Source organism: Misgurnus anguillicaudatus, chromosome 16, assembly GCF_027580225.2.
Source record: "Misgurnus anguillicaudatus chromosome 16, ASM2758022v2, whole genome shotgun sequence".
NCBI classification, from domain to species: Eukaryota; Metazoa; Chordata; class Actinopteri; order Cypriniformes; family Cobitidae; genus Misgurnus; species Misgurnus anguillicaudatus.
In genome coordinates this window covers 26,868,671-26,880,635 of record NC_073352.2, presented here as the reverse complement: position 1 = coordinate 26,880,635, position 11,965 = coordinate 26,868,671, and the positions used below count along the sequence as shown (strand labels likewise).

The 11,965-nt window shown below is 34.7% G+C and overlaps 2 protein-coding genes and 1 long non-coding RNA gene across 8 annotated transcripts in view; 2 read left to right on the top strand and 1 right to left on the bottom strand.

The window, feature by feature from the left end:
• The first annotated feature begins 30 nt into the window (after positions 1-30).
• LOC141350063 (uncharacterized) lies at positions 31-4,453 on the top strand. The gene is made up of 5 exons (XR_012358004.1): positions 31-178; positions 1,440-1,905; positions 1,983-2,138; positions 2,572-2,650; positions 3,898-4,453. It is a non-coding gene; the product is annotated as an uncharacterized lncRNA (long non-coding RNA).
• A 2,685-nt stretch (positions 4,454-7,138) lies between these two features.
• On the bottom strand, positions 7,139-8,827 carry LOC129422598 (protein SPMIP2). Its single transcript, XM_073854606.1, has 5 exons — positions 8,633-8,827; positions 8,291-8,520; positions 7,786-7,826; positions 7,528-7,651; positions 7,139-7,284 (listed from the first exon to the last, which is right to left on the bottom strand). Exons 1-5 carry the CDS (start codon positions 8,676-8,678, stop codon positions 7,255-7,257), a joined length of 471 nt encoding a protein of 156 aa, XP_073710707.1. The 5' UTR covers positions 8,679-8,827; the 3' UTR covers positions 7,139-7,254.
• A 1,386-nt stretch (positions 8,828-10,213) lies between these two features.
• The window catches only part of rapgef2b (Rap guanine nucleotide exchange factor 2b), a 133,429-nt gene continuing 131,677 nt past the window's right edge, over positions 10,214-11,965 (top strand). For 3 of the 6 annotated variants that reach the window (XM_055178615.2, XM_055178610.2, XM_055178609.2), the window contains exon 1: positions 10,215-10,818. In XM_055178615.2, the coding sequence (XP_055034590.1) occupies positions 10,750-10,818 (69 nt within the window). In that variant the 5' untranslated portion in view covers positions 10,215-10,749. Of the gene's footprint in view, positions 10,819-11,965 lie in introns of all 6 variants that reach the window. The other 3 variants (XM_055178614.2, XM_055178620.2, XM_055178621.2) reach the window with 2 other exon arrangements.

Genomic DNA, 11,965 nt, shown 5'->3' with positions numbered 1-11,965 from the left:
TTTTAAGACAAAATACTGTAATGTGTTATGCTAAATCAATTGGTTATTCACTCTGGTTTACCTAACTACCTATCTTTAAACTAAAGTAATTGGTTTACTTTTGCGATTCAAATACCGGATGTGACGTCATTTAACGACTTCCACGCACGAAGACGGCGCGCAGGTGATGGTGTTTCGGGTAAGTAAACAAAATACGTTTTTTCTTCAATCTATCTTAAAACATTATTGTGGCTACTTTATTTTATGTTGAAGTCGATGGTGTTTGTGTTTGATGGTGACGATTTCACGTCATTTGTGCAGCGGTGAGGTAAAGTGTGAGATTTGTGCGTTTCAAATGTAATGGAGTGCTTCACGCGATCTGTCGTGTGACGTGTTTAAACCGTATTAAACATGATGTACTCGTGTTTAAACAGTATTAAACGTGTTGTTCAATTTCGGGACCTTTGTAGTGTTTTATGATAGCAGCAGTGTTGTAAACTGTGTGATTTGTGCGTTTCAAAATGAATGGATTGCTTCACGTGTTCGTGGTGAGTTGAACTTCGATTTTCCGTCGTGTTCCGGTGATAACTTTAGCCATTGAACTTGTTTTACTGGTGAAAATAGTGCTTTTGAAACGTATTTTCCTGTGTTTAGTTAGAGCATTTTCTCAAGGGTTTCTTAAAGTTTATTTTTTGTTGTTACTCTGAAATGAATATTTACTTAAAGTAAGTTATGTTGAAATGTAAACTTTGTGATCTAAATTACTAAAACATTAAAGACTGCTGCACGTGCGTTGTGGGGGTTATCATCATAGATATCATTGTACATATTCTAATTGATATATTCAAGACATGGTATGCTCTACTTGTTCATTTAAGTAGGAATTATGCTACAGATGCAGTGCACTGTCTATCAGAAAAATAATACTTTGCTCACATAAACAGTCCCTTAAAGAAGAGTAAAACGGTATTTTGCATGTTATCAGGTTGTGATTTCCAATCAAATGTCAATGGGACTTCTATATCACACAAAAACAGAAAACACAACCAGCCTTCACTGACTGATTTTAAGCCTGGTGTAGTTTCCATTGCTGAAATATTATGAGAGGTCAAAAGTTTTTATGGTGATGAGGCAAGTGATGCTTTTGTTCATGACTGAAGCCAGATGTGTTTTATTAAAACAGATTATTTAAACTAGAGCATATCACACTTTTTTTGGGTAAACTGCATTGTATGTTAAAGTCTGTCAGTGCCTATTTTAGTTAGCTGATGATTATCCATTGCTTGAGTTATATTGGTTGGTGCTTTGTTTGATGGTGACTTTGAAAAAACAAGTCCACGGATATGTTGTAAAATATGCTTTTATTTTGTTAAATGGACAATTATAAGTTAATTTTTCTTAACCATACTTACAAGTGATTTAAAAAAAAAAATTAACTAAATTTTACTTGTTTTCCACAGTCATACCACAATGACTTCTCCAGTCTGGCTAAAAGTTACAAAAGGTGATCCTTCAGTATGCCATTCCTTCTTCAGTGAGTGACCTGTCAAAGGAAATAGAAAAACAATGTAATCTACAAGGACATTTAAGGATGCAGTTCATGGATTCTGACTTGGGCAATTAGTTTTTAAGTGAAATTAAATTTACTCAAGCCCAAACCAGCTGGAATTTCCAGTGCTGCTTACCATATAAAAAAAAACATGCAACGCTGAGGTCAACTACTGCACTTACCATCCACAAACGGAGACATCCAAAACACTGGAAGTAGTCAGTGTAATACTTCTGTCTGAAATTAAAAAGAACAATGAGAAAACATTATGAATGCTGATGGACATTTTTTCTATCAGGAGACATGAGGTTGTCAAGGAATCGCCTTCAATAGCAGATTTCAAAACTAGATGGCCTGCTCTTTTCAGAAGGGAAGAGGTGAGTGAAAAGTTTTTGAGTCATTTATGTTTAACTTTGTTGGCTTTGTGGTAACAATAATTTATTGTGTTTTGTAGATTTATGCAGAGTTTAAAATAATCGCAACAGCCCCATTGGTGTCTACATACTTGGCGAAGATGGATCAATATTCTGCAAAGCTTATAATGATCTATGCAAAACGAGGAGTCATCAATTGACCGAGAATTAAAAACCTGCTGGTTTCCACAACACGGGTATGAAGAACTGCACTCATTAAAACCTTATAATAAAACTTCTTTTTGCACTGGTGAAATTGGAATTAGAAAGTTTCTGGAACTTGTAAAAAAGAAACAAAGGTACAGTTTAAGGCAGGGGTGGGCATCGAGGGCCACAGTCCTGCAGAGTTTAGCTTCAACCTTAATCAAACACACCTGAATGTAATTTCCAAACAGTTCTGAAGACTTCAATTAGATTTTTCAGCTGTGTTTGATTAGGGTTGGAGCGAAACTCTGCAGGGCTGTGGCCCTCGGGACCAGGAATTGCCCACCCCTGGTTTAAGGTGTCCCTTTTTGTTGTTGTTTTCCACTTACATGCTGTATTTTGCATAATAATCTAAAAATAAAGGTAAATGTTTACCTGATATTGTGAATGCTACAATTAATACAATTTTGATATTTACATATTTAGACTGACAACATTGATCAGGCTCTGATCTTTCTTTGTCTACCTGAATGAAGACCTGACCAGTCTAATTAAAGAGTATTTGGTAAGTATATGTGCATACATATACTTTGCTGTATTATCAAGGAATTGAAATGTTGTGGTATCCCAGGTGAAAAAGTAGTACACTTCCATAGTAGTGTACTTACAGTGCTCTATTTTTAAACTAATTTATACTTGATATACTAAAAATTATTCTTTAGTACTTTTTAAGATGTTCTTAAGATTATCTAAGTGTACTTATGTGTTCTGTTTTGAGACATGATTATTAACTAAAATGTGCTTTGAATATACTATCTCTGTTTTAAAAATGTATTAGTTAAAACTTGTAAACTTGAACCCAACTTTCAAAGATGGGTTCAAGTTTACTACGAGTGGTACCTAAATACATTTTTAAAATACATTTTTAGAACATTTTAATTCATATTCATGGTGTCTCAAAAATAGAACAGGGAAGTACAATTATACCTTGTTCACACTGTCAGTCTAAATCTGATTTTGGTGGATATTTGAATCCAGTCACATTTAGAAAGGCTGAACTGCCAAAAACCACATGAAATCAGTGTTTTTTCAAATCTGTTTTGGGCTACATCCATGGGTGGTTTAAAATCCTTTTCAAATCGCATTTCTGGAAATCCAAGTCAGTCTGACCGCTCTGATCGCATTTGTGTAGCTTTTCGGTTATGTCATGCTGTTGCGTCACGTAAAACATAAACACGTCAGATGTTGAGGCAGATTGTCGTGCCAGCGCAACGTCATTGCCATAGAAACATTGTAGATAATCCAGAAAACGGCAGAACGCTACAGGACGCACAGAACAATTGTGATCCACAATATGGACAATGAGTTTGTCAAATCGGATATGCCCTGAAATCTAATTTAGACTGACATTGTGAACAATGTACAAGATGTTCTTAAGGTTGTCCCAAGAAGTACAAAAGAAGAATTTTCTAGTATATCATGTACAAAATTAGTGCATGAAAATAGAGCACTTTAAGTACATTATGGACGCGTACTTTTTCACCTGGGATAACTTTTTATTTTATCTCATCTCCATGGTATTTCAAACCTTCTTTCTAATGCAGAAAACAAGGTATGTTGGTAAGCAAACAATACTTGCCCTCTTTGACTTTTTGGCTGTTGTACATTATGGAATGAGAACGTTCTTAAAATACTTCAGTTTTACAGAATCAAGTGATGTGGTTTTGAATAACATTAAATGGTAAATAAGAGATTTTTCTGAACTTATTAATAAACATAAAATAATTGTATCATTGTCATGCTCACCTGCAGGATACAGATGCACCCAGTACCCAGGAGGTGATCCAGAAGATGGTGATGTGAGTCCTTGTTGCAAAAATGTATGGTTCAGACATCGAAGACAGCCCAGCAGATGTTGGAGTGTTATTGAAGGGATTAAGAGTTCTTGGACCTCAACAACATTGTGTATGCGACAACCATGCTGATGGGACTGATATATGCACTGAACTTGAGCTACTTTCCTGAAGTCAGGTACACTTTTGAAGTATTGCAGTTGTTGTTTCTGGAGCTAGATGGGAAGTAACTATCTCATTAAGTTCAGACGCTGAAGACCAAGCCTTTTGCAGATGTTTTGAGAAAGGAATGTTTTAATATTTCATATGTAAATGCCATGTTTTTGAAATGGAGTTTTCGTGCATTTCATTTGTCATTAACTGTAAAAAAATTGTAATGTTGTTATAAGGTTACATTGTAATATCCAAAGTCCTTAAAAACTTTGCAAGCTTTTCAAGTTGATGAGTGCATCTCATTTGTTGGTATATCCTTTACGGTATCTGTAGTTTAAGTGCAATAAACATGGCTTGAAGAACTGGTGTATGAGATTTCTTTTTTGAATAAAATGAATGCTATATAGAGTTTATTACAAAAGGTATATTTTTGTGTGTGATGTACTTGAAATAGACATTGTTGTGTTAAAGTAACTAAAAGTAATTGGATGGAACCACTGTCCACAATGTAATTGAGTTGTATGAATAAACTACTCTTGAGTTGGACAAGCAAAAAATATTTGATTCGTTTGAACAAGTTAAACACATGTTCAGAAAACGTAACAATCTTAAGTTGTGGATAAGTAACTAAGATAATTTTGTTGAACATTACCACTTTACATTAGTTATTTATTATTCAATTGTGTTGCTGCAAATAAAGAATTTGGCATTGACTGAAAACAACCCTTAAATGTTAAAATAAATTAACTGGGTTGTGTGGAACCACTGTCCACAATAAAATTGTGTTCGTTTAAAGTATCATTTTTTTGAGTGCATTTCTTATCTTACTCTTATCTGACTAAATGTTCAGCATCATTGCAACAAAACAAAGAACATTGGATGGAGTATTGGATGATCCCGTAAAGAAAATAATATGGACTTTTTTGGTGAGATTCTACAAAGATTGACACAATCCTATTGAATTTTATTTTTACAGTTAATAATGCATTATAAACATCCCATTCATTTGTATTCTATGTCATCGAGCTGTTTGTGCTAAAGTGTTTACATCTGAATGTAATGTCAATAATATGTTAATATTCAGGATTTATTATAATTTGCATGTTTTGATGTTGATGTCATGATTTTATTGATTTCATGTAATTGTTGTCTATTTAAAATGATTTTAATTGCCAAATTTTATTGTTAATTTATTTAGTATTGATCTGTTATTTAACATCCATATCTTATTTGAGTAGTGATTTGTTATATTTGCATAATAATTAATATATTTATTCTGATTGTGATTTTAATGCACATATTTATTATTGTATGACACCTCATGTAATGAAAAAGTGAAAATAAAAGTATGTTCTGATGTCTTGCAATTCTGTTTTTAAACTTTTAAATCTTATAAAGTGCTATAAATAAGAAAAAACAAATAAAAAAATAATCCTCCTGACTGCTGATAAATGAAAGGGTTCTTTATAGCACCACTGAGGTTCTATTTAGCACTTTTTCAAGGCAAGGTTCTATATAGAACCATGTTAAAAAGGGTTCTATATAGTACCAGAAAGGGTGCTGCTATTGTTACAAGCTGAAGAACCCTTATTTGGTACTATATAGAACCATTTTTCTTAAGAGTGCACGACCTACACTTCTTAACCCATTGCTGGACTCATGCTTGATCAGATTCAGCTGTGTGTCAAAACTTTTTGCTTATATAGCTCCTGCTTGTTTGTTTGTTTATTCAGTCACTCATTGTGCAGTCTTGTCTTGCAGTTGTGAGAGTTCTTTTTTGGTCCTTGGTCTCATTGGCCGGTTATGGGGTGTGAGGTTGGTTTGGATTGTCTGATCCTGTATTTTGATTCTGTGTATTATGATATCTGGATAATGGATAATAAAGTGTTTGATGACTTTCAGCATGTTGTTTATGACAAATACACTTATATACACTCTAAGAAAGGATGTGTTCATTTTTAACACATTGTTTTGTGTTATCCTATTCAACACATTGTGTTATTTTAACACGTCATTTCATGTTGATTTTGTGTTCAAATAAATAGGATAACACAAGATGTGTTAACAATACAAAGTATGTTGTTCCAATAATAACACATTAAACAACATAAAATGTGTTGTCCTTAACTAGACACAATATGTGTTGTTTTAACACATTTGTTATAAGAGTGTATCCATTGTTTGCTGCATACTATTTCTTAAAATAGTAAGTGGAGCAAGCATTATCCCACAAACACTTATCTAATGTTATGGGTCTGTTTTCGTCTTAAGTTTTTAAATTCATGTTAATGTTTTATTTTTTGACAATCTGATCAAATAAACACCTACAAAAGGTATTATAACAAAACTGCAGAATAAAACTGTTTGCCGAAACCTAATAAAGAGGCCAGAATAGCAGCTGAATACGGTCATTGAAGGGCCAATATATGATATTGGAAATGGTTTGAGAAGGTTTTTTCCCATTATTAGCTAAGATTGAGAACTGATACAGACAGGGATCACATTTAAACCTTTTAGCCTCAGGATTACTACGTTAGTAGTTATCGACTGTCTGAATCTTTGGCGATTCTTGCTAAGAGGATTTGAGCTTTATAGTTTTATAATATAAATATAAAGTTACAAGCTCCTGACTATATCCTGCACCTACAGTATGAAACACAAATGACATGTAAAAAGAAAAACATTTGTTTTTTATGACATACACTTTCCTGAAGATGGAGTGAGCATTAATTTACATGTGTGCATCTGGCAGATGCTTACATCCAATGCAACTTAGTATATTACAAGCTTTACATTTTATCGTTATGTGTCTTTCCTGGGATAAAACCCATGACCCTTTGAGCTACTAATACTAATGTTTGACTAAAAAAATGAATAAAAAAATTTATGGGACTTAAAAAATGTAATGATAATATATGCAGCATTTTTGTGAGAATAAAAATTAATGCTTTATACTGTGTTTGTAACCTTTAAGGTAAACCAAACTAAATACAGGGATATTATTATTAAGGATATTAATAGGGATTTATAATAAAGCTGACACAATGTTATTTAGATAACTAGCCATTTAATGATCACAAAGCAACAGTAAGTGAGATTTTTTTCATGTCATGACATTTTTCAAATTCAACCCATTCTGTATTGGGGAAGTAATCTCTCCTTTTTAAGTTTCCTCAGTATGCACTGACAGTCTCTGCAGCAGAAGAGAAAAATTAAAGAATGTTAAGTAAAATAAAATAAAAATAAGATTATATAAAATAAATTAAGGAGATTTTTTAAAATATAAGACTGGACATTTTATAAAGAGCATTCCTGTCCTCTCATAGCGCTTCACTAACATTGCATTAGTCCACATTAATTGGAGATATACACCTTAAAACCTTTAAGTTGGATTAAAACAAATAGCTGTGAGTTTATATAAATGCTGAGAGTATACCTCTTGTTTATTTATCTCTGGGAACTGTTTATCATTGACCTCGCTGTATGTATCATTTGTGTTGTGGTTCCTTGGAAGCCTGTCGCAGGGCAGTTGCTTGTCCCAAAACCCGGGTGTAGTATGCCTGTGTGCAAGTGTTGAATTATTGATAGCAATTTTCTGCCAGAGAAATCCATCACCATCAAGAGTAATAGGGAGAGCTGGAGGTAATCCAACCCTATAGCTTCAGTGGTTACTCTTTTCTTTTTTTTAGCTTACCACTGGCTGTGAGTCACACCATCTGAATGAAATCTGCCTTGCTGAAAGATACAAAAAAAATAAAGAAATTGCAATTAATAGATTGTATACAATTGTGTTCCTGTAGCTCAACTGAGCATTGCATTTGTAGCATAAAGTTTGTGGGTTTGCATAGTGATAAAATGTATACTGTAGCTTAAATGCACTGTAAATTGCTTTGGATAAAACCATCTGCCAAATGTGTAAATTTAAGGTAATGTAAATGATTTATCCAAGACGCGTGTGACAACTTGCCCCAACCTGACGTGTAAAAAAGCTTATTTTGAAACACAATTCAACCTTATATATCTTCATTATATAGTTGACCCATGCCTTATTGTACCCCACTAAGTTTTTAGTGTTCATCAGATTACCAAAAAATCTATTACCAAAATATTATATGGAGTTTAGGTTTGTATTAAAAGATCCCAAAAAGAATACAAAACCACTGACTAATACTTATACAAATTTATAATATATGCCCAACCTCATTTTGTCTGGTACTGATAAGGGTCCGCCTGTTTAGTTCTCTGGAGTACTGAAGACCCCAGCCCACCTCCCCGGTGTAGCAGTTCTTAGGTACCGGAGGTCTAGACTGTGGAGCAGCCCGGAAAAGGTACTCGAGATCACTCGTGGCATCTGGAGGTAAAGGGCCAATTCCAATGCTGCGGGGGTAATAGTCCAACCTGGGACGAAAATCTCCAACGCCGTCTGGTCCTTGATTGGAACAAAACGGATCTTAGTGACTTTTTGTCATTCCTAATAGGCTATGTCAGTGAAAATAACAATAACATTAATTAGACTATATAAAAGATTAATTGTCCTTTACCTGTGAATAGTACTCTTTGTCCAGTGTCCTGTTGAGCCCGTTTCATTACGCTAACTTCACCTAACTGGTGCTAGATCAGTAAAATATTTAATAAGGGGGCATCCGTTATCCCTGTGGGACTGTGTAAAACAACCCCTGGACAGCAGGTTACCTGCTCGCTGTTGCCATGGTGAGGTTGTTTCCACAGAGCTCGCGCTGTAAATGGTATACATTCAGATTATAGGGATTATTTATTAAAAAGTTGTCCACTGCTAACGTAAGTCCACGGAAATTTCTATTGGTGCCTTTAGTAACAAACAAATTGTTACCAACATTAAATGTAAACATAAAAACGATTAAACAAATATTCTTCAATATGTACTAACTGTAGCATGTACTGTAGTAGGCTATATTTAATATGGTTCAAAAACACTCAAGTATATTAATTTACTGCAGTTTACTATAATATAGTATGTTTATGTACTACACTAAAATCTTAAAAAATAATAAAAATCCCTACTGAAAAAAATTGCTAAAACCAAAAGATGCTTGACTGGTTTTAGGATGTATTAGTCTGGTTTTAGATGTGTTTGGGACAAATTTTTGGCTGGTCAAGCTGGTCGTAAATAAAGTACACTAAAGTGGCTTGATAAATTTAAACTTAATGTGGTGGTAACCCAGGTGAAAAATAATTATATTAAAAATATACTTTAAAAAAGTGTAGGCTACTAAGTATATTTTCTACATTTTGTACTATTTTCGTCAAATCCAAGTATAGTTAAGTGTATTCAATTATGTAGGCTATTAAATTAAACTTAACATCTATTTGACTACACCTCAAGTGTAAACAGTAGGCTATACTTAAATGCAACAACTTTTTTTAAACTTCACGTGCACTAAAATACACTAGGCTACCTTTACTGTTCAATTGCATTATATCGCCATTCTAATGGAAATACACTTAAAAAGGCATTGCAGCGCAAATTATAGTTGTGTTTAAGTACATTTTGTTAATACACTAAAAGTATAGGCTACTTTTAAAAAGTACATATTAAATACTCTTTAAATAAAGCACAACAAGTAGAAGCATACTTGTTTTATACTTCATGTACTTCAATTATATTTCTAATACACTAAAGTATACTACTTTTTTACCTGGGAAGATAAAACACTAAGTAGATTATATATTTTAGTGCAGTTTACTACAGTAAATTATTTATTTTCACGTGGGCAAAATACATTTAAAATTTGCATAAAAAAAATGAAGGCCACTGTTATACGCATGACGTAAGGAGCCTCTGATTTACATTTTTGTTACGTTTGCGTTTACAGATGCGACGATCCCTGCATTCATTTATTCGGGGAATTCGTGTTCTTCAGATGTGATTATCTATTTTTTGTTCGTTTTGGTTTGTTGCATTGTACTGTATGCCTACTCTGGGAATATTTTTTTATTCACGCTGTTCTTTTGTTCCACCCAAACCGCTATGAAATACCGTGCCTCTCTGTGAACACGTGTAATTCAGGATTCGCGCAGTAGATGGCGACACGGCACCGTGTGTTATGTGTCACAGCTCAGTGGGCGCAACGTTGTGCTGAATAGACTCGCCCATGAATCCTCTTGAGGCTGTCGGTCACCATGGTGGTGGCACACAACAGCGAGTCCAGACAGTGCACCATCCGTCGCGTTTAGGAGCAAACGCACCGGTTATAAATGCCGCCTTTGACACTCCGTTGGTTTGCAAATGGATTAAAATGGACAATCGCCCGACGCGTGGATCGCATATTCCTTTAAACTGGGAATCTGAAGATGGAATAGCGAACAGCGGACACACGGAATGCTGAAAAATGCACTCGTCTGCATAAAATTTAAAGCAACGGCGTCTCTCGTAAAACATTTTGTCGATACAAAAATCGCCTGTCAACTCAAAGCGACGCTTCAGCGGCTGGGACTGCATCAGCAGACTCCCTGCTCTTGTAGGATTTGGACTAAGGACAACAAGAAAGCTCCGGGCTTGGGCTGTGGCCTGGGGACTGGATCTTCATTCTGAGGCTACTCTTATAATCAATTATAGCGTTTAAAACCACTTCTGAGGTTCGGGCTGGATTACTACACTCCATTTAGTGTTTTCAAAACCATGGCGTCCTATGTGGATAACAGTTTTCGGCAAGCGGTGATGGTGAACCCGTCTGAGAGGACGCAACAGGTCAGAAGATAGTCTTTTAAATCATTTATTATGTTTGCTGATGACTGTTAAACGTTTACGAGTCATGTGGTCGCATCTCTGCTGGTCTTGCATTATGTGCATGAAACACGTTTATCTTGGGTACATTGTTGCACAATGTTGACACTTTATGTCAGCATTGTGCTATGAGTAGTCATGCATTTAGTTTGTGCACAATTGCATGACGTATAATTGAATTCAGATATAATGTAAAGACGTTTTGTATCGCATTGCATTTTACTATGCTTTCCTTTAGTTTTTGCTTTGCATAAACATTAACCAAGCCAACTTAATCTTTCACAGTTAGACAAGTCGCAGCTTTGTATCGGAAACTATTTAACAGGACAGCTATATTTTCACGCGATTTACTTAGGATATAAAACAAAAGTCTATTGGACGTTTATCCGTAAAAGTGCTGCATAAGGACCCGCTGAAAGATGATGCGATGACATTTTATTGCTTGCATACAGTCTCCACCCATTTACGTGGCTATAGCCGGCGAAAAATTTATTTTTTGTTTATCATTCTTTTTTTGCAGGGCGATATATGCAAAAGTCACAATACATTCACAATGTAATTCATTTGTTTGTAGGCTATTGTCTGTAATCGTGGAAGCTAAGAGAGAAAAATCGATAGTAATGAAATAATGTGTCGTGCACTTGAGGTGACCGGCTGCTTTGTCAGACATAAAGGAAACGACACATTTCCACATCTCATGGTTTGTTTTTGTCCACATTTCTATTGTTTTAATAGGCTATGACGATTTTCACGTTGTGTGTGTTTTGACATTTTATTTATCATTGTTTTTTTTTTACCAAACAATCCCATTGAGAGATACATCTTTTCTACTCCTGGCCAATGTTAGTGTGTGGATCTGTATGGACACTTAAAATAATATAGGTTCCTAAAAGGTTCTTTGTCTGGCTGTAGGGTTCCTTAAAGAACCTTCAATGTCACAAGAACCTTTTGTTGAGGTTCTCTCAGTTTATGTCTTAGGACTCGATCTGATCTTCTGATGTAAAAACAGAAACACAGAATTCCTTAACATTATGATATGATGATCCATGATTACATGATTTACATCTACCTGGGTTGGACTCAGAGTTGGCCACTACTAGTATTCCGCAAT